General features: G+C 42.2%; 1 protein-coding gene and 1 long non-coding RNA gene across 8 annotated transcripts in view; one reads left to right on the forward strand and one right to left on the reverse strand.

Annotated features, from left to right (window-relative positions):
- The window catches only part of RAPGEF2 (Rap guanine nucleotide exchange factor 2), a 258,949-nt gene extending 244,646 nt beyond the window's left edge, over positions 1-14,303 (reverse strand). For all 6 annotated transcript variants that reach the window (XM_010338554.3, XM_010338550.3, XM_010338551.3 and 3 more), the window contains exon 1: positions 14,221-14,303. In XM_010338554.3, coding sequence (XP_010336856.1) covers positions 14,221-14,289 — 69 coding nt within the window. In that variant the 5' untranslated portion in view covers positions 14,290-14,303. The remainder of the gene's footprint in view (positions 1-14,220) is intronic.
- Positions 14,304-15,520: 1,217 nt separating this feature from the next.
- The window catches only part of LOC120367737 (uncharacterized), a 50,566-nt gene continuing 43,999 nt past the window's right edge, over positions 15,521-22,087 (forward strand). For both annotated transcript variants that reach the window (XR_012516963.1, XR_005582042.2), the window contains exons 1-2: positions 15,521-15,582; positions 17,672-17,714. This is a non-coding gene — a long non-coding RNA (uncharacterized LOC120367737). The remainder of the gene's footprint in view (positions 15,583-17,671; positions 17,715-22,087) is intronic.

The following is a 22,087-nucleotide window of genomic DNA, read 5'->3' on the forward strand; positions in this document are numbered from 1 at the left end:
TTGAGCATCTGCACCAACCCAACCCTGCACTGTCTACCTTTAGATTTTTTATTGTATTAAAAAAAGCCCAGAGTTTCCTATATGTGCAGTTCCTGGCAACCTGCAAACCTAATACAATCTATGCTATAAACAAGTCTATCAAATCAACTTATTAAAATCACTTTGGTGAATTAGTCATTAAACTAATGATGAAAAGTTATCTATGGGTAAAAGTAAAAGTAATGAATATCAACTACTGAAAAACAGTAATAAGAAGAGTAAATATTTATCAAACATTCAATGCCAGAAATTGTGTTAAGAACTTTAATATACATTAATGCAGCAGTCCCCAACCCTTCTGGCACCAAGGACCAGTTTCATGGAAGACAATTTTTCCCCAGGGTGGAGGCTTCAGGATGATTCAAGAACATTACATTTATTGTGCATTTTATTCCTATTATTACATCGTAATATATAATGAAATAATTCTACAACCTACCATAATGTAGAATCAGCACAAGCCTCGAGCTTCTTTTCCTACAACTAGACAGTCCCATCTGGGGGTGATGGGAAACAGTGACAGATCATCAGGCATTAGATTCTCATGAGGAGTGCACAACCTAGATCCCTTGCATATGCACCTCACAATAGGGTTTTGCTCCTATGAGACTCTAACACTGCCGCTAATCTGACAGGAGGCAGAACTCAGGCAGTACCTCCAGGATGGGGAGTGGCTGTAAACGCAGATGAAGCTTCGGCTCTCTCACTCACTTCCTGCTGTACAGCCTGGTTCCTAGCAGGCCATGGACTGCTACCAGTCTGTGACCCAAGGATTGGGTACCCCTACATTAATGTATTTAATCTTCACAATTATAAGAGGTTGGCAATATTACCATACCCACTCATGTGAAATTTTCATCAATCCTTGAATAAAAAAACCCAAAATATAGCAAAACAAAGCTGTATTTGTTTCTATGAACTTCCATGTATTTGTTTCTATGAACTTCCTATTTTTATGACAGTAAAACATCCTTTCTTAAATGAAGCTAGTGCCTAGCAAGTTTATGTGTATTTTAACATGCTTACTTGGTATAATAAATAGGTGATAAACAAATGTCAATGCCCGCTGTGTGGTGAAATTTTAAGGCTGTGAAATCCAAAAGCCTAAGGCTAAGGTGAAGTAACCTGCCCACGGCCGCAAAGTAGTTTGTTTGACACCAGAAGCCAAGATTATAACCATGAGGTTATATGAAGGAAATATACTAAACTCGAAACAGGCATCCTATGAATACAATTAAAGATATGAATTTATAACTACAAAAAAAAAAAAAAAAACCATCCCAGAGTACATAAAGTAGAAACAATGACTTTTAAAGTGAAATGATTTTAGCATATTGCTTCCCACAGAGTTTTCTCTAACTGTGGGATGTAGATTTAAACCACATCAGAGAAAATAGAATAAAGACAGGAATTCTCACCCATTCCAACTTAAGTCTCAGATGACCATTAGGTTAGGAGGTCCACATATGAGAATAAACAACTTTTGGGTCTCTAAGCACACGGATTCTAATTGAAGCTTGTGGTACCCCAAATGCAAGCAAGACCCACAGAAAACGTGTTTGCCCTAAAGCTTTTCAATTTCTTACAACTCCACAAAAACAGGATGGGGATCAGATATGAATGAAGATTAGAAACATTGAAATGCTATCAAATTCTTCCTTAATTCAATTCTTGGCATTTTATGATGCTGTATTTCCATTTTTTAAACTCATGAGTTTTTAAAACTCATTTCCAGTCATTCAGAAAATGTATACATTTCATGAAGCAGTTTTTCAATACAGTAACTAAAAGATATAACTTAGATTGATAAATATTTGTTATTTTAAGTTCCAGGATACATGTGCAGAACGTACAGGCTTGTTACATAGGTAAAAATGTGCCATGGTGGTTTGCTGCACCTATCAACCCATCAACTAGGTATTAAGCCCAGCATGCATTAGCTGTTTTTCCTGATGCTCTTCCCTCCCCACACACTGTGTGCGTTGTTCCCCTCCCTGTGTCCATGTGTTCTCATTGTACAGCTTCCCATTTATAAGTGACAACATGCAATGTTTGGTTTTCTGTTCCTTTGCCGGTTTACTGAGGATAATGGCTTCCAGCTCCATCCATGTCCCTGCAAAGGACATGACCTCGCAGCCTGCAGACTATTCCATGGTGTGTACATGTATCACATTGTCTTTATCTAGTCTATTAGTGATGGACATTTGGGTTGATTCCATGTCTTTGCTATTGTGAATAGTGTTCCAATGAATATATGCATGCATATCTTTATAAGAGAATGATTTATATTCTATTATAAAGACCCAGTAATGGATTGCTGGGTCAAATGGTATTTCTGGTTCTAGGTCTTTGAGGAATTACCACACCGTCTTCCACAATGGTTGAACTAATTTACATTCCCATCAACAGTGTAAAAGAATTCCTATTTCTCCACAGCCTCACCAGCATCTGTTGTCTCTTGACTTTTTAATAACTGCCATCTGACTGGTATGAGATGGTATCTCGTTGTGGTTTTGATTTGCGTTTCTCTAATGATCAGTGATGTTGAGCTTTTTTCATGTTTCTTGGCTGCATGAATGTCTTCTTCTGAGAAGTGTCTGTTCATGTCCTTTGCCTACTTTTTGATGGGGTTTTTTATTGCAAATTTGAGTTCCTTGTAGATTCTGCATATTAGACCACTTTGTCAGATGGACTGCAAAACTTTTCTCCCATTCTGTATGTTGTCTGCTCACTCTGATGACAGTTGCCTTTACTGTGCAAACACTCTTTAGTTTAATTAGATCCCATTTGTCAATTTTTGCTTTTGTTGCAATTGCTTTTGATGTTTTTGTCAAAAAATCTTTGCCCGTGCCTATGTCCTGAATGGTATTGCCTACATTTTCTTCTAGGGCTTTTATGGTTGTGGGTTTTACATTTAAGTCTTTAATCCATCTTGAGTTGATTTTTGTATAAGGTGTTGAGAAAGGGGGTCCAGTTTCAATTTTCTGCATATGACTAGCCAGTTTTCCCAGCACCATTTATTAAACAGGGAATCCCTTCCTCATTGCTTGTTTTTGTGTCAAGTTTGTCAAAGATCAGATGGTTGTAGACAAGCAGTCTTATTTCTGAGATCACTATTCTGTTCCATTGATCTGTGTGTCTGTTTTTGTACCAGTACCATGCTGTTTTGGTTACTGTACCCTTGTAGTACAGTTTGAAGTCAGGTAGCAGAGAACTACTATTATCAATTTGACAAACTATTCCCTAATAAATTTGACTGTTTAAAAGGAAATGGAGTTTGTTAAGACTGCATGAAGCAGCTTAGAGGAAAAAAAAAAAAAATCAGAAACTCATTGCCTTGCGGAATTCAAATCGTTTCTATATAAAGAAATGAATAAGGCCGGGCGCGGTGGCTCATGCCTGTAATCCCAGCACTTTGGGAGGCTGAGGCGGGTGGATCACGAGGTTAAGAGATCGAGACCATCCTGGTCAACATGGTGAAACCCCATCTCTACTAAAAATACAAAAATTAGCTGGGCATGGTGGTGCGTGCCTGTAATCCCAGCTACTCAGGAGGCTGAGGCAGGAGAATTGCCTGAACCCAGGAGGCGGAGGTTGTGGTGAGCCAAGATGGCGCCATTGCACTCCAGCCTGGGTAACAAGAGTGAAACTCCGTCTCAATAAAAAAAAAAAAAAAAAAGAAAAGAAATGGATGACTGTCAATTAGGTTTAGTCCACCACACATGTACGTTTACACATTTTTCATTTTATTTTATACAATTAGTAACTTCAAAACCTTGCCTGCTCTTTTCTTTTTCATTTGGGCCCTTAAATGCAACTTATTATTGAAAACATCAAATACAAGGAAAAGTATCTTAAAATACAGAAAATAAGTGATTTATGTCTTTATTATTGAAAATGGTAAATATTTTCCTGCTTACATTATAATTATCTAAAATGTTAGGTCTCCTGTTTTTAATCCAATCCTCTAACACCAATTTCAATTATGAAAAAGGTACATAACATATAAAAAACAGCATTCATTATCCAGTATTTACCATCAAAAAATGAAAAAAGTAAAGACAGTTAGCTAATCCATGGGAGTGGAGAGTGGGGCTGACTTTATAACCTAAATGTAAAGGCACACATGTGAGGGAAAAGTGTGTAGAGATTTTTTGCCTTCATTTGATTTTTTTAAATTCCTTATTTTCTTTTTAAATCCTAATAAAGTCCTTTTAAGATAAGACAAAAGTATTGAATATACTCAGCTTAGATAACACTATGATCCGTAGCTATAATAGTGGCTCTCACTAGACTTTTAAACACACCCTTGCCATTCCCTTCCACCCCCTCACTCCTACCAAAACTAACAATTTAAAGAATTTTTAAGGTCACAGGAAAGAAAAAAGTGGGGGAGAGGGAATCTACAATTTAAATTTCACTGAGATTGACTTCCTTAAGCTACTACTACAATTTTTCTATTTTGCTAAACATACATGAAATATTCTATTTCCTACAATTTTCCTTATGCCAAAAATTCTAATTTACTTAAATTTAGACTCATGAAACATTAAACACTGATAAAGTACACTCCATCTTGGGAATATCAACAAAATTCAGGTGGGAAGAAAGGTGAATAAATTGTTAAAATTATGCCCAAGCAAGGTGGCTCCTACCTATAATTCCAGAACTTTGGGAGGCCAAGAGGGGAAGAGATCACTCAAGCCCAGGAGTTCAAGAGCAGCCTGGGCTACACAGCGAGACCCAGATCTACAAAAAATACGAAAATCAGCAGGCATAACGGTGCATGCCTGCAGTCCCAGCTACTGAGGAGCCAAAGGTGGGAGGATCCCTGAGCCCAGGGCAAGGTTGCAGTGAGCCATGATCACATCACTGCACTCCAGCCTGGGTGACATAGTGAGATCCTGTTGTAAAAATAAAATGAAACAAAATAAAAGTTACCATTTTATCTCTTCTTATCCATTTATTTGTTAGCTATTGTGTGTGTGTGCTTTCAAGTTTCTCCAACTAATAAATATACTGCCTCGGCCGGGCGCGGTGGCTCAAGCCTGTAATCCCAGCACTTTGGGAGGCTGAGGCGGGTGGATCACGAGGTCGAGAGATCGAGACCATCCTGGTCAACATGGTGAAACCCTGTCTCTACTAAAAGTGCAAAAAATTAGCTGGGCATGGTGGCACGTGCCTGTAATCCCAGCTACTCAGGAGGCTGAGGCAGGAGAATTGCCTGAGCCCAGGAGGCGGAGGTTGCGGTGAGCCGAGATCGCGCCATTGCACTCCAGCCTGGGTAACAAGGGCAAAACTCCGTCTCAAAAATAAACAAATAAATAAATAAATAAATAAATATACTGCCTCAACTTTTACTAGTGATCCAATACATACAAAATATCACCTAAGAAGTACTAGGGTCTTCATAAAGAGTAAATCTTTAAACAGGAAAAAAAAAATTGTTTTTCTTTCTTTTTTCTTTCTTTCTTTTTTTTTTTTTTTTTGAGTCTCACTCTGTCACCCAGGCTAGAGGGAAATGGCACGATCTCGGCTCACTGTAACCTCCACCTCTTGGGTTCAAGAGATTCCCCTGCATCAGCCTCCCAAGTACCTGAAATTACGAGCATGTGCCACCATGCCCAACTAATTTTTTGTATTTTTAGTAGAGATGGGGTTTTGCCATGTTAGCCAGGCTCACTTCAGACTTTCAACTTCAGGTGAGATCCATCCGTTTCAGTCTCCCAAAGTGCTGGGACTGCAGGAATGAGCCGCCATGCCCAGCTTAAAAGATTTTTTTTAAATCATAATTTGGTAGCCCTTTCTCAGGATCACAAAAAAATACTTCAAAAGGTATGCTTCTTTTTTTAACTTTGAATTTTTTAATAACTTTAGAGTAAAAATGGTTATGTAAAAACAGTTCAAAGATCCCCTATGTGTTTACCCAGCTTCCTGTAATTTAGCATCTAAAATAACCATGGTAAAATTATCTAAATATTCAAGTTTCACCAGTCATCCTAATAACTTTTTGTTGCTGTTGTTCTTGTCCAGGATCAATTCCAGAATCCCACCCTGCACTTGGTTATCACATTTCCTTAGTTTCTTCCAATCTGCGACTGTTTTGGAGCATTTCTTAATCTTCTACACCCTCAATACTTTCAGGGAGCACTGGCCAGTTATTTTGTAGAATGTCCTTAAATTTGAGTCTGTCCGATATTTTTTTTTTTTTGAGATGGAGTTTCGCTCTTGTTACCCAGGCTGGAGTGCAATGGCGCGATCTCGGCTTACCACAACCTCCACCTCCTGGGTTCAAGCAATTCTCCTGCCTCAATCTCCCAAGTAGCTGGGATTACAGGCAGGCGCCACCACGCCCAGCTAATTTTTGTATTTTTAGTAGAGACGGAGTTTCACCATGTTGACCAGGACGGTCTCGATCTCTTGACCTTGTGATACACCCGCCTCGGCCTCCCAAAGTGCTGGGATTACAGGCATGAGGCACCGCGCCCGGCTGTCCGATATTTTTAATTAATAATACCAGAGATGTCTCTTTCTCAGTACATTATCAGGAGACACATGATGTTGACATGTCTTATTACTAAATGATGTTAACTTTGATGATATGGTTGATGTTTAATTAAGAATACCAGAAATGTCTCTTTCTCAACACATTACATCAGGAGACACATGATGTTGACATGTCTTATTACTAATGATGTTAACTTCGATGATCTGGTTAATTTGGTATCACCAGTTTTCTTTACTATCAAGTACTGATTTTTCCTTTATAGTTAATTTTGTGGGAGAGATATTTTGAGACTGTGCAAATATCCTGATGATATGATCTATTATGACATTTTTTATCATACCTTCACCCATTAATTTTGGCATCCATTGATGATTCTTGCCTGTAACAATTACTACTGTGGTGTTTGCTTGTTGGTGATCTTCTATTTCCATCATTTCTTCATTTTCTAATTAGAATTCTACAGTAACAAAGACCTGTCTCTTCCCTTGCTTTTACTTATTTATTCAACTACTTACTTACATCAGTATGGGCTCATGGATATTTTCTTTCCTAGGAGTTATCATCCATTACTGTCATTATTTGCTTCTCATATTGTCCCAAATTTGGCCATTGGGACTTCCTTTTGTATACAGTCATTACACTTCCTTCTGATTTATTTTTTAAATTTCAATTGGAGAATATTGACTAATTCCTTTACATGAGGGATCACGAAGGCTAAGGCTAACCTTACTACTTCCATTATGACAAAAAAATTATGACAAAAAAATACACACATTATCGAAACATCCCAAATGTGGTATGCCACAACAACTCTTGCTCATCCAACACCTTATCCTCTTTGCTCTATATTTTATATACATTATCACAGAGCTTTCTCTTCATTATCACTATTAAATCTATATCACCTTTTACCATCAACCCCCCCATCCTCAGACACTGTTGGTATTCACAAGAACAAGGCCAAACTATTCACTAACAACGACAGAAATTCATTTTAACCAAAACCTAATGAGCCTTAATGATGCTGTGCTAGGATTACAGGCGTGAGCCACTGCGCCCGGCCTAGTATAACTACACAATTAACGAGATATTTCAAACTAGATTCCCAAAACATACATGTAGTAGAAGACACTAATGTTTAAGGGAAAAAAAATAGTATAAGACTATTTTGGACAACTTGGATTCAACAACTTGGATTTTTTTCCTATGAACTACAAAATATCCATGATCATCCTGTGCCATACTCAGGCTGCAGTGGTGTAACTCAAGCGTAGTTTAATATAATGAGATATAAAATGTGCATATTCAGCCAGCCTATCCAGCAGATTCTACTCCTGCAATATTTCTTTTTTTTTTTTTGAGACGGAGTTTCGTTCTTGTTACCCAGGCTGGAGTGCAATGGTGCAATCTCGGCTCACCGCAACCTCCGCCTCCTGGGTTCAGGCAATTCTCCTGCCTCAGCTTCCTGAGTAGCTGGGATTACAGGCACGAGCCACCATGCCCAGCTAATTTTTTGTATTTTTAGTAGAGACGGGGTTTCACCATGTTGACCAGGATGGTCTCGATCTCTCGACCTCGTGATCCACCCGCCTCGGCCTCCCAAAGTGCTGGGATTACAGGCTTGAGCCACCGCGCCCGGCCCTACTCCTGCAATATTTCTAATCCATCTCCATTGTGTAATTCAGCCTCCCAACCATCTCAAGCCAGGAGAATGAAGGTCAGGCTTTAACAGAACTCTTGGTCTCTTCTCACTACCCTCACAAATCACAACCTTCCAAACACCTGTAATCATTCCTCATCCCCGTCTCACTCCCCTGGTTCCCAGCACACTGAATAAAGATCTACGCATGTTGTCTTACCATGTGTGTTACTCATATGATAGTAGGTCAATCTGGAATGCACTTCAGGTCCCCCAGTTCGCTGGTGGGTGAATTCTTACTCCCCTACAACTCAATACACATTCATCTAGAAAGTCCATATCGTTTTCAGTGCTGTCATAGGATAGCTGTTATAGCACTAATGAATTACAACCTACTTATAACAATGGATTAGTCAGTTACTTGAGGGACACACATTTCATCTTTGAATTCCCAAGGCCTGTTAAATAATAGATATTTTTTAAAATTTGCTACAAAGAGGACTAACATTAGGCATTGCACTAAACAGTTAATCCACAAAACCTCAGAAAGCTATTATCATTTTACAGGACAAGAAAATTGTTACCAAAAATGGAGTGAAGAGAAAGAATATCCCATAAAATGCAGGTATCAAGGACATATGATTTTTAGTGGTTTCTATATCTCCTAATTTACTAAAATCTAAACCAAATTTACTTTTGTAAAAATAGAAATGGGGCCTCATTATGATGCCCAGGCTGGTCTTGAACATCTGGGCTTCAAGAGATCCTCCCACCTGAGCCTCCCAAAGCACTAGGATTACAGGTATGGGTCACCACTCCTTGCCAAAGTTACTTCTATATAAAATTTTAAAAACAGGAATAATTTTTTTTCATTAAGTATACGAGTCCAGCAAAATCAGAGTTTTTATTTCTACAAGGTTATCGATTCATTATTTCGGATAGTCCATGTACATCTGAGGCACATCCCATCACAATTTTATGCAACTTGAACTTCAAATATTACCAATGGACCAGGTGCAGCGGGTCACACCTATAATCCCAGTACTTTGGGAGGCTGAAGCAGGAAGATCACTTCTGCCCAGGACTTTAAGACCAGTCTAGGCAACAAAGTGAGACCCTCATGTCTACAAAAAATCGTTTGAATTAGCCAAACACAGTGTCATCAGCCTGCAGACCCAGCTACTCACGAGGCCAAGGCAGGAGGATCATTTGATCCTGGGAGATAGGAGATGCAGTGAGTCTGGGCGACCAAAGCAAGATCCTGTTCCAAATACGTGTGTGTGTGTGTGTGTGTGTGTGTGTATGACCAAACGTTGTCTACGGCCATTCCATCCTGAATGCACCCTATCTCATCAAATATCACCAAAAGACGACCCTGTTGTGATACTTTAAATCAGGCGTCCCCAAACTTTTTACACAGGGGGCCAGTTCACTGTCCCTCAGACCGTTGGAGGGCCGCCACATACTGTGCTCCTCTCACTGACCACCAATGAAAGAGGTGCCCCTTCCTGAAGTGCGGCGGGGGGCCGGATAAATGGCCTCAGGGGGCCCCATGTGGCCCGCGGGCCGTAGTTTGGGAACGCCTGCTTTAAATCATCCAAAATCTACCAAAAAAAGTTTTTTTTAAGTCCAAAGTAAAATTTAAATTTAAAAATGCAGTAAATTTTCTTATGAAGCAAACATTATTTTCTTTCAAGACTGAGCTTTAGAGTAACAGTGCATCCTTCCTTTCTTAAAAACAGTAAGATTAAATGATAGCAGTAAGAGATTATAACTAGTTTTGTTCTTATGTCCCTTCTTGATGGAAAAAACAAGGTAGTAATCTTCTCCTTAAAAGAAAAAAAAAAAGGTTCTGTGAAATTCCAGCATTTGGCAATGACTGCAACTGCATTAAACCAGTATCTGTATACAGCATTGCAGCTGGAGAGATTTTCATTTTTGACCCTCAGCCAAAATATGCAAAGCTAATTATGGAACTGTTAATTACTAAATGTTTAAAAGGTTATTTGAAGGCAACTAAGGTTCTATCAATATTGCAAGTAATGTTAACATCTTTTACCATAAACTTAAGTTCTCACTTGTTCAAAGTCACATGCTAACAGTTTGACATTAATATTTCAGTTATAAATGTATTTTTTACCAAGAAATTAAAACATCATTGTCATGAAATCTAACTGCTTGTGACCAATCGTTTCTTTATGAGACACGCTTTTTAAATGGCATACAGATAGTTTACCTGTGTTCCATGAACAAAAACTACTTGAGAAGCAAATACTACTAGAACCCAAAAATGGGCTAAAATATAATCAAAGTATAGGCTGACAAATGAAAATATGAGTCTGCTTACAAACAATGGTAAAAAGAAACTCAAGTGGAAAATTTAACTGTAACAGATACAATTCTTCCATTAGATTTGCAAGTTAAATATTTGTCAGAGATACTCTTGTGCCGTTTCTCATAATTAACAGTTCTCTGGGCTAAAGTTATTGTTTTCAGCCCTCTCATTATGACTCAAGATGAATTCTACTGAGTGACTTTGTAATAAATTAAATCCTGTATTCTTTATGACACAGTAATGGGTTAGTAACTATATCTAAAGTTGTAACAGCCAAAAAAAAAAGGTAAGATTATTAACTAGGAAGAGTTGAGGTGGTGGTTATTTTACATATAACATTTCTTTAACTTTTACAACTAACTAAAATTGCATTACATTAGGTCTTTTAAGTAGAGGAAACAATTTTGCAATAGATGTTTCACCTGAAAAACTGGAAATAGGATGCATTTAAACACTTTACAGAAGCAATTTCAAAGGGCCTAAACAAGTTAATAAAATGGTTTGGAAAAATCATTTTATTGTATAAGCCTTGGGGAATAAAAGCTGTGTGTAATTTATTTACATCTTTTACTTCACCAAATTGCCTTGGTGACCAAGCTTCTCATTTAAGTGATTAAAGACAGAAACTCAAATACTTAAATAAAGCAATTACTTAACAGTCCTGTTTTTCAACAGAGGTGCACTGAAAAATATCAATAGAATGTTTTCAGGTCTCATTATTTTCAAGGAAGTTTGTTATTTAGAATACAATGCCCCATTGACCAGAACTCAGCCAGGTTTCCAGACACACAATACAAGACACACATTGGATTAAAGATTTTTTTTCATTCTCTCAGAATATCAGGTGAAATAGTGATAGTCTCTTGAAACTGAATATGCATAACCTGGCTAAAACTCAGATGGTAACTTTTTTGATATTTCTCCTTACTATTCCCCCTCTCTAAAGACATACCTAAATGAAATGTGTTTTCATTTTCCAGGTGGACATGAAAAGCTTCCAATTTATGAGAGTTCCTGGTGCTCTTCCCACCCCAAGATTCTCTTCTGGCCAACTTCTTAGGTTACACTAATGACATCAGGATTACTTCTAGGCAATAGATTGACCTAAATACAAACCTATGTTTTCACGGAGCTTGGGAAATGAATGAGGCTGGCAAGATTTTAAAAAGCAAATAGAATTGAACAGCAGGAAAAATAAATTACATGTTTTCCAATTCTTTTCTTTTAAAGCACTTTCCTTTTGCCTATAACGAGAATCACACAAACTCCTTTATCAAGTCTATCCTCAGAAACAGAAGGAAACAAAACAGCAAAACTTTACTAATTCCTGTCCTTCTGTTCATGATATCAAGCTTATTTAACAACATTGTTTTTCTTGTATTACAAAATTCTAACACAAACATTTATAAGACAAGACTATAGAAAATTTTCCAGCATTCCATTAACAAAGCATTCTTAATATAAAAAGACCTTCTACAAAAGCTTTTTTTAAAATAACTTCTGAGTACATTTTATATTTTTAGACAATTACCTCTGGCCAGTCAAGATGGAAAACGTTCAAATTTCGAACTTTTGTAAACAAATAAACATGGGGTTTGTTCTAGTAATAACCATATGAACATCAAAGTCAACAGGGCTGACACTTAGGAATGTCTGAAATGTTTGGTAGGTTTCCTGATGTTTGGTTTTTCTAGGAAGCTTTGGTGGGGCAAATGTGCCGCTTTCCGACTATCAATGGAGCTCTCATGTCGTGGGGTTAGCAGTAGCTGGCCCACTTACTTCTGGTTCAGGCAAGATTCTGTGTTGGGTCAGTTTTTACTCTATTCTACACAACTGGCAGGAGAACCATAAAGTTTAACAGTTCATTTATTCGGCACAGTCACCCCGCAGTCACAGTGGAGGTTTTGCCTCTTCTAGTCTTGTTTGGTGACCCACTCTCCCAACCTGATAGCAGGTTTTAGTCATTGTTATTCTTCTAACTAATCAACCAAATGCACCACTTCCCCCCTCTCTAATTTCCACCAAAGGCCTCTGACATCATTTTCCGACCAGCCTTGCTCGGTTCTAACATTCTAACATTCTCAGCATGCGTAATTTCACTTGGCACTTAAAACAATATTCTTGAAAGAAAAGGAAATATTTCACTGAAATCTGCTTTTCCTTCACACCCGAGACAGGGAATGTGCATTTTCAGATGCAGAAGACTGATCTAACTGACAATTTTAAATAGATGAGAAAGGCACAGGAGAGGCCGGGAGTGCAACACCAAGAGAAGAGCAAGATCAAAGCAGGACATTCCTTGTTGGGATAAAAATAGTCTTTTAGAATGGGAACTTTCTGGAGACACTGAAACAAATTTTCTTGTTAAAAACTACCGCCATCTTCCACACGTTTGATAAACATGTGCAATCTATCCATGATCTCCCAGATATGACAGCTCCATCAGGGAAAATGAAAAATCAAAAAACGGTACCAGGTGCCATTCTTGGGGCATGTCCAAAGGCAGCCAGGGCAAGATTCTATTTTATTGATGTTCTCCCCACACTAAATAATAATCAACATCAGAGAACGAGAGCATTTGGATTTGAACAGATGGCATCCAACACCTAACAAGCGAAGCAACACTTTCAAGCATTAGATCCTAAACGTTTGATGGTCCCAAGAATCAGGAGGGCTTATTTGTCTTAAAAGGGTTGGCAGGCAGGATCTCCTGTAGTCACCACCCCAATGCTTAGGAATATGCGTCATTATCGGGTCAGCAACTCAAAGTCGAGAAAATTAAGCCACCACATTTTTATAAAATTTCGCCCTCTCTAGTAAAACTTGAGACAACCAAATCCAACCCTATTGGCCGCTAAATGTAAGAGAAGAATAAGCCTGAAGGTAAACAAATGTATAAAGGTTAACAAACTTATCTAATTTTGACAAGGTTGTGCAACACCAAAAGAATCCGCAGGGCGCCCTTCCCGGGGGTGTATTTGAACATGCCTGCTCTGCAGCTAGGTCTGCAATTTAAACTAAAAGCACTAGCCTAGCTATTCAACTTTGTTTCCCTTCAATTGAAAGCAGCATCCTTCCAAAAAAAGAAAAGAAAAGAAAAAAGCAAAATAGTAAACATACAAACACCTCAATGTTTTACTTTAGAAAGGCAAAATGGATTTGTCTTTAGCACAACCATACAAGTTTCCTACTGTACCTTTCAAACACCACGGAACTCCTAAGGTAGAAGGGCCACTTGCAAGGGGAGGAACGGACCTGCAGTCACGGGGGCAAGAGTCGCTGGCCGCGGGGAAATGAGACCTCATCCCCTGAGATTCAGAGGCCCCCAAGGGCGGCCGGGAGAGGGAAAACTCGAGAATTCACAGACACACACACACACACACACACACTCTCACTCTCACTCTCTCTCTCTCTCTCTCTCTCTCTGTCTCTCTCTCTCTCACTCACTGCCGGACAAAATGGGGGGAGGGTCAGTCATGGGGAGGAGAGCCTTGAGGACGACGTCAAGGAGAGGGAAAACTAAAACCAGCATAGGCGGAGTCAAAGACTTGGAGGCGGGATGCCTTTGGAATTGGGGGTCCTCATGCGAGAAGTGGGGTGCTCGGGGCGAACTGTGTCAGGAACGGGGTGGGGAACAGGGGAAGACGCAGCCTGCGAGGCAGAAATCCGGTCAAGTGCAGGCGGCCGCCGCGTTCTCACCTGGGGGGTCCTCTCCGGGGGATTCTTCATTACCGCCTGGCGGAAGCTGTTATCCACGTAGGACGCCATCTCCCCCCTGCGCTTCGGGCCGTGCCGCTCGGCACCCTGGCCGGCCTCCTCCCGGCCCAGCGCCGCGGCTGCCTCCGCCTTGCGCGCTGCGCCTGCCCGCCCGCCCGAGGCTAATCAGCCAAACCGCGGCGGCGGCGGCGGCGCGGGGCCCACGGGGGGGCGGCTCGAATGGGCCCGGCGGCCCGGAGCGCGGTACAGGCGCGAGGGGCGCTGGGCGCAGCCGGGAGGGTCGCGGCGCGCGTAGGCTGCGGTGCCCTGCGCCCGGCAGGCGGAACTCCCCTTCCGCCTCCTCTTCCTCGCCGCTCCGCGGGCTCCGTCCGGCCCTGGCTCGACACGCCTCCCGGCTCCACTCGGGGGACAGTGGCGGCTCCTCCTGGCCCCAGCGGGCCCGAGTTATTTTTAGGGAGGTACGAGTGGCAGTGGGGAGGGCTGCGGGCAGGCAGGGCCTCCTCCCCCTTGGCGCTGAGGGTCGCCCCCTCCTCTCAGGGGCTCGCGCCGCCACCCAGGGGTCTCCGGGAAGCACTCGGATCTCCCGCGTCCCCAGTCCTTGGGCGCTCTGGCGCCGCGGCCGCTGGCCGGGAGGACAGACCGGGTGGGTCCGACTCAGGTCTGGACGCTGCGAAGCCCGATCACCTCGGCCGCCGTCGCCGCCGCTCCTGGTCTCCGTCTACTGGGCTCGGCCGTCCCTCCCGACTGCTGCTGCATCCCCTCGGGCCGCCCCGCCGCCGCCGCCGCCTCTGCTGCTCGGGCCGCCGCTGTGGGCTCCGCCGCCGCCGCCTCCCCCCATCAGCGCTCCCGGAGCGCAGTTGCCCCGGCGCCGGCGCCGCCGCGGCCAGAGCACCCGGCCCGGGCGGCAGCCCTCCGGCCCAGTCGCTCTCGGCAACTTTGTTCCTCGTCTGTGCGGGCCGGAGGAGGGGAAAGAGGGGGCCGCGGGCAGCCCGGGTTGGGACTCCCGGCGGCGGGCGTCCGAGGGCCGAGAGCCGAGCGCTGCGGACAGCCCCCGCGAAGAGAGTGTTTGGGAAGCGGCGATTCCCCTCCTCTTCCTCCGCCTCTTCCTCCTCCTGCGCCTTCTCCGGCCGCCCGAGCCGCTCCTCAGGGAGGAAGCGGCCTCCGGGCCTTGTTGCTTTGTGCTGAAACCATGGTGAGGAGTGAGTGACAGCGCGTGGGCCAGTCGGCGGCCGCCGCATCACCGCGGGGCGGGGCAGCTCCGTCGCGCTGGGTCCCGCCTCCCCGCTCCCAGCCCGCCCGCCGGCCGCGCCCTCGTGTCTGAGCTGCAGTTTCGGCGGCGCCCAGGTGAGCAGCGCTCCGGCGGCAGGGGGGTCGCGGAGCCGTGGACCGGGCTGGCGGGTCCCTCGCGCGGCCTGAACCCTAGGAGGGGGCGCAAGTCCCGGTGCCCCGGCGGGAAGCGCAGGGCTTTTCTCTCGCGGTGTCCCCCACTGTCTCACGCCGCGCCCCCTCCCCACAGCCGACGCTGGCTCCTAGGAGACCCAGCCGCGTCGGGTCGCCGTTCCCCGCCCGCTCCTGGCGCCAAGCCGCCGCCTGGGGGCTGAAAGCTAAGCCCGGGCAGAAGACCGGCCCGCCAGCCCGGGCCATACTGGGCATTCTTTTTGGGCCCAGGAGTTGGCCCCGAGTTGCTTCTGTGGCGTTAAATCCTCTTAGGATTTGTTTTGCTTGTTTGTAATTTGCTACACCCTCCCCTGCTTTCCAAGCCCACTTGGGCAACTCAGACACTAAAATGACCACGAAATTAGAGAGAGAGGTTTCAACACCAGACCCACTACTTAGTAGACCAGCAAACACTCCAGATTTAAAGGTGATCACTCCTTATCGACGGACCAGGATGGCAAGTTCTGTGATACTAATCAGAAACATTTATTGGTAGATCTGGCTTTGCCTTGGACAGAACAAGCCTCCTCCTCCAGATGCTCAGATTTCCAAACCAAACTGACTTGGTCCAGAAACAATACCTGGTCCTTCAAGATGTCACCGCTCCTGCTGCTTCGCTCAGCCCCTCGCTCCCCCCGCCCCCCCCCCACACACACACTCACACTCACACTCGCACTCGCCCCAGCCACGTGGAGATGTGTAAGGTCAATCCAAGCATCTGGGACCAGTCTGCTGTTCTGGTCACAGGGATTTATTTTTGTTTGCCCCCACCCCCCAAAAGTTCATATTTTGATATCTATAGAGACAATTAGTTTTATTTATGAGCTACTACATTGAACTTTTATCAGATTTTCAAACATCCTTTTCAACATCTACTTTAAACACTTGGAATAGATTGTCACCTAACATTTTGAGGTTCCTTAAGTCACCTGTGTGCACTAAGCAGCTTGTGTGACTTCTAGCGGAGGGACTGTCCCTGCCCAACCTTGTGAAATGGAAGCTGAGCTACAAATAGTATCTATAGACCTTTTTATATTACTCTTGCTAGAACTACTTCTCTGTATTTCTCTCTCACCTCTTGGTTGAGCCCCAGCATCAAATTCTCTATGACATAGGCCACCACCTTGAAAGCAAAGGAACATGAATGAGTGCCAATACAGCTTTGAAAAAGAGAAGGGGAGGGATAAAAGAATTCAGACCCAATGAAGTGAAAAAATATAACTGACACCTCCACCTGGTGTCTAATAGACATCTCAGAATTCATATGTGCAAACCAGCTCCAGATCTCCTGTCTCAGACACCCACAGCCTTCCCCATCCCCATTCTCATTCCCCAGGTGAAAACCTTGACTTCCTTGACTCCTTTCTGTTATACCTCAGAAGTGTCAGTAAAAACCATCAGCTCAACCTCCAAAATACCATATCTGAACTCTAACCTCTGCCTGCCACCCCTACTGCCGTGACCCTGGTTCAATCCAGCATCATGTTTGGCCAACACTTTATCATAACTGCCGACCTGGCCCCCCTCTTTCTGACCTTGTCTGCTACAGTTCATTTCCAACACAGCAGACAAAGTGTGAATTCTTTTCACTCCGCTCGAATCATTCCTCTGCTCAGCTCTTCATAGCACTCAAGGTAAAAGCCAGTCTTTACCACGGCCTGAATGACCTGTGGACCTTTATCTCTCTGACCTCTTCTCCTGCTACTCTATTCCCAAGCACATTAACCTCCATGCTGTTTCTGAAACAGTAAGCAAATTCCGGTCTCATGGCCTTTCCATCTGCTGTTCCCTCTACTGCCTGGATTATCTCTCCACCTCTCCCCACCCCACTTGCACCTACCAAAACAAAAAGAAAAACGCACACACAACAACCAAAATATAGAATGTACCTCATCTTCATCGTATCTTTATTTGAATGTCACCTTCCCTGTAACACCATACACTCTGGTTTTCTTCCTTACTTTACCTACCACCTGACATGCTATATATTTTACAGGTACTCGACCACTTCAGATGGGGTTACATCCTGATAAACCACTGTAAGTCTCAAATATTGTAAGTCAGAAATGCACTTAATACCCTGATAAATGGGTTTATGCACTTAGTACCCTGATAAACCCATTGTAAAGTGGAAGAATTGAAAGTCCATTTCTTGACCATCATAAATCGAAAACCATCTATACTTATTTATTTTGTTTACTGTTTTCTCCTTCCACTGTATTGTAAGCTTCTGAAATCAGGGATGTTTGTCCCTTTTATTTACTGCTATATCCTCAACACAAGGTTTGTTGCCAGTTAGCCAACAAACATGTATTAAATGGCTACAGGAAGGAGTAACTATCATGTTACTTTGTATTTGTATGAGATTGTTACATACATTATCTCACTTGTGTCTCTGGTTGGGGGAAAACGACTGGGAGAGGAAACTTAACCTCTGAGCCTGTTTTCTCTTTTATAAAAGGAGAGTAAAAATTGAATAGTCTGGCCAGGCAAAGTGGCTTACACCTGTAATCCCAGCACTTTGGGAGGCTGAAACAGGAGGAAAGCTTGAGGCCAGGAGTTCAAGACCAGCATGGCCAACATAGCAGGACCTCTGTCTCTACAAAAACTTTAAAAAATAAAAGTAGCTGGGCATGATGGGGTGCACTTGCAGTCCCAGCTACTCAGGAGGCCGAGGTGGGAGGATCTCTTGAGCCCAGGAGTTCAAAGTTGCAGTGAGCTATGATCACACCATGGCACTCCAGCCTGGGTGACAGAGCAAGATCCCTGTCACACAAAAAAAGAAAAAGAAAAAGGAAAAGAAAAAAATTGCATACCCTGAAGATTTGTGAAGATACAATACATGCAAAGTGCCTTGCATAGTGCTTAACAACAATATATACTCAGCAAATGGTAGTTATATTTACGATTATTCTCATTGTTGCAACCCTTTGAGGCTGGTGGGACAGTGTTATCGTCTTGTTTACAGATGAAGAACTGATGCTAACATAGGCTATATGACTTCCCCTAATTTCCAGTCTGCCTTTAACTTTAGAAAGATCCAGAGCCAGCTAACAAATGGAGACCAATATACCTTATCATAAATACTAAAAGCTACAAATTAACTGAGGGAGCACTGATGTAGGTAGCACTGGTGTCTGGTCTGCAACTGGAATCCCATTGTCTTTCCATCTCAGCTTCATCCTATCTCATGGAAAGGCTCACCCATAAGGGTGGTTCACCCAGCCTGAACATGTAAGTGACATCACACCCCTCAAAAAAGCCACCCCTTGGCGATTCCTCGGGCTAAGGGCCAGCCTTGGAAGATGAGGTCTGGAAGTGGCAGGGCAGTCAGGACCAGGGTTCCAGGAAGTCAGAGAGTATGGAACTCCTTGCCCCATGGTGAGGGTGGGGATACTAGAGGGGACCCTCTGCACCAGGTAGGAATGCCTCTCAGCCAGATCTCAGCCAGAGTTATGAATTCCACTTGCAAACCAAGGTCTTTTTTCTCTGTGTGCTCTGCTGTGATACTGAATTACATCAATCACCTCAGGTAAGGCATAATTGTATGTCTTATCCACCAACAAAATGACTAACTCACTGACAACTTCTAAGCTATCATTTAACTTCAATTAAAGCTAATTTTCACGCTACGTATAACATACTTATCTACATATGTCAATAATGCTTATCACCACTCAGCATCTAGGACATCTGATACTTGGCATGCATTGCTGTTTTATTAACATTTGAGCACTAGTAATGTGCTAGGTACAACCTGGAAGACAGAATTAGATAAAGATCTGCCACTCTGCCAATTAGTCTAAACCAAATTGTGTCAACAAACTATAATCAAAGTAAGCCGTCTATTATGCTGCCTCATAAAGGCAAGTATAAAAATGAGAGTTTCTTTGTTCTGTTTCTACTATCATCATATTATCTAGAAAATCATTAGGGGATAGGAAAAGAGAGCACTGGGTTTTAAGTTCAGAAATACTTTTCATTAATACCATTCTACTTGTAACTTAAAAAGTTCTGGCCTTAATACCATTCTACTTGTAACTTAAAAAGCTTTGATCTTTCCAACTGTAAAATCTAATATATCCCCAAATATATCATGTGGGTTAGGCATTTAGGGTCATCTTTAAAAGTGAGTTAAAATAATTTGTTTTAAATTCCCATGAGTTCAGCTATATACAAGATTAGGATGATTTTGCATACATGGTCATTTTGTTTTAAAAACACGTCGAGCCCTTACTGCTCCATCAATAAATATTTATTATGTGCTTTACTGTGTGCCAGGTACTGATCTCCATGCCTGGAATACAATAATGAATAAAATAAATATGGGTCCTTCCCTGGCCTCCTGGGAGCTTGTTTCATGTGCCAGGCATTGGTTTAATTTACTCACCTCTCCTACAAGGAAGGTGAGGATAATAGAAAGGATCCAGGAAGCTGCCCTCCTCCACTAAGACTAGGGCTTCCTCTGTTACTGCTTTCTCCTGTTGTTACAGCCCTCTCAAGGCAAGATTTCCAGCTGAGAGAAGTTGAATTCTGTTAAAGACATTCCTCATACCACTCCCCCTTCCCTAGAAACTCTTTTAAAAAGCATTGTTTTGCAATTACTTTTACCTCTGTAGTCAAGTCAATAAGAATCTCAGGAGAGTGGAACTGCTGTCCTTTACACACTATATCATTCTCAGTGAGCACACTCCACTAGGAAACATTGTATTCACCTACAAGAAGCATTCCAGACAGTCCCTAATGGGGAGTACAATTACAGACATTCAGAGAGAGATACAGTGAGTTCATAGGATATACCTCCTGATGAAATGTATCAGAAGCACAGGTAGAGTATCAGACTATTCATTTTGGTTGTACAGGAACGTAACAAATTCAGAGTTGAGGATGCTGCCACAAAATTACACTAACATAGAGGTCAGGTAGACGTTTAGATAGTTTGGAACTGATTCAGAAAAAGGAAACCATCTCCCCGGGATTTATTAATATTACCTAGGTTCTGCCCTGGACGTAATATTAAATAAAAAATATACACACAAACAAAACTGTTCTATTCAGTTACACTGTTGTTTTCCTCACACTGACATAACTACTTTCTTCCATTGATTTGTTTGCACTTGAAATGTAGGGCCAGTGGCAGAGAATAACCATTGTATTTCCCTTATTGTGAGAAAGCTGATACTGACATTTCTAATAGGAAATGCATTGTTAACCTTCTAATCCACCATCAATTCCTTCTATTGTTAGGTATTTGGCATTTATTTTTATAAATTGGCCCACGGGATGACGTTCTGAAATCATTTGGCCAGCTTTAAGGGGACTCATAAAGGAGTTTAGGTAAAAGATACAGATTAAGGTTTTTGTTTTTTAAGCCTAAAAGCAGGTAAAATTAAGAACTTTATTTTTAAAATCTAACAATATAAAGGCACTACATAATCCATAAGAGTATTTAATGCATAGATTTTTTAGAGCTTACACTAGATATCATGAATGCTCATTAGTAATTGAAGGAGAAAAAACTCACCTATTTCAAACATGCAAAGTTAACCCATTGAGATAATTCTGTCATAAGAGAGCATTGTACAGGATGGTATCTGGGTTTTCCCAATTCTGTTAAGGTGATTATACACAGCTAAAATTGCATCCACAAGCAAACTTGTATGTAGTGCAAAATTTGTAAAAGTGTTCCAAAAAAGTAAAACAGCTACACTTATTGCCAACTCTGTTCTCCAGGTGGTATTCAAGGATAAATGCAGGTGTGCTACAGTACAGATGTCTACCATAGCAGTGTTAAAATCAGACAAGGTCATTTGAGAAAAAAAAAAAAAAAAAAACGTATTCTTGGCCAGCTGTGATTTTTTAAATGCCAATAGTAATAATTGTTCTAAAGTCATGATTATTTAATATTTGTTAAATCCAAGACTAGAGTGCTAGGCACCATGTGTACACAAACAAAGACAAAGTGCTTATGTGTTGAGCTTAGAAATCTAAATTAGGCAAAGGAAGTGAAGGGCAAACAAGGGCGTGGTAAACACGCACTAGGGACCTGTTTAGAAAATTAAGCTTTTTAAAAATTGTTTATTATTATTATTTTATCTTATTTTATTTATTTTTTGAGATGGAGTCTTGCTCTGTCGCCAGGCTGGAGTACAGTGGCACAATCTTGGCTCACTGCAACCTCCGCCTCCTGGGTTCAAGCGATTCTCCTGCCTCAGCCTCCCGAGTAGCTGGGACCACAGGTGTGTGCCATCACCCAGCTATTTTTTGGATTTTTTATAGAGATGGGATTTCACCGTGTTGGTCAGGATGATCTCCATCTCTTGACCTCATGATCCTCCTGCCTCAACCTCTCAAAGTGCTGGGATTACAAGTATGAGCCACTGCGCCTGGCCGGATTGTTATTTTAGTTTTA

The sequence above is a fragment of the Saimiri boliviensis genome, chromosome 3 (assembly GCF_048565385.1).
Source record: "Saimiri boliviensis isolate mSaiBol1 chromosome 3, mSaiBol1.pri, whole genome shotgun sequence".
NCBI lineage: Eukaryota > Metazoa > Chordata > Mammalia > Primates > Cebidae > Saimiri > Saimiri boliviensis.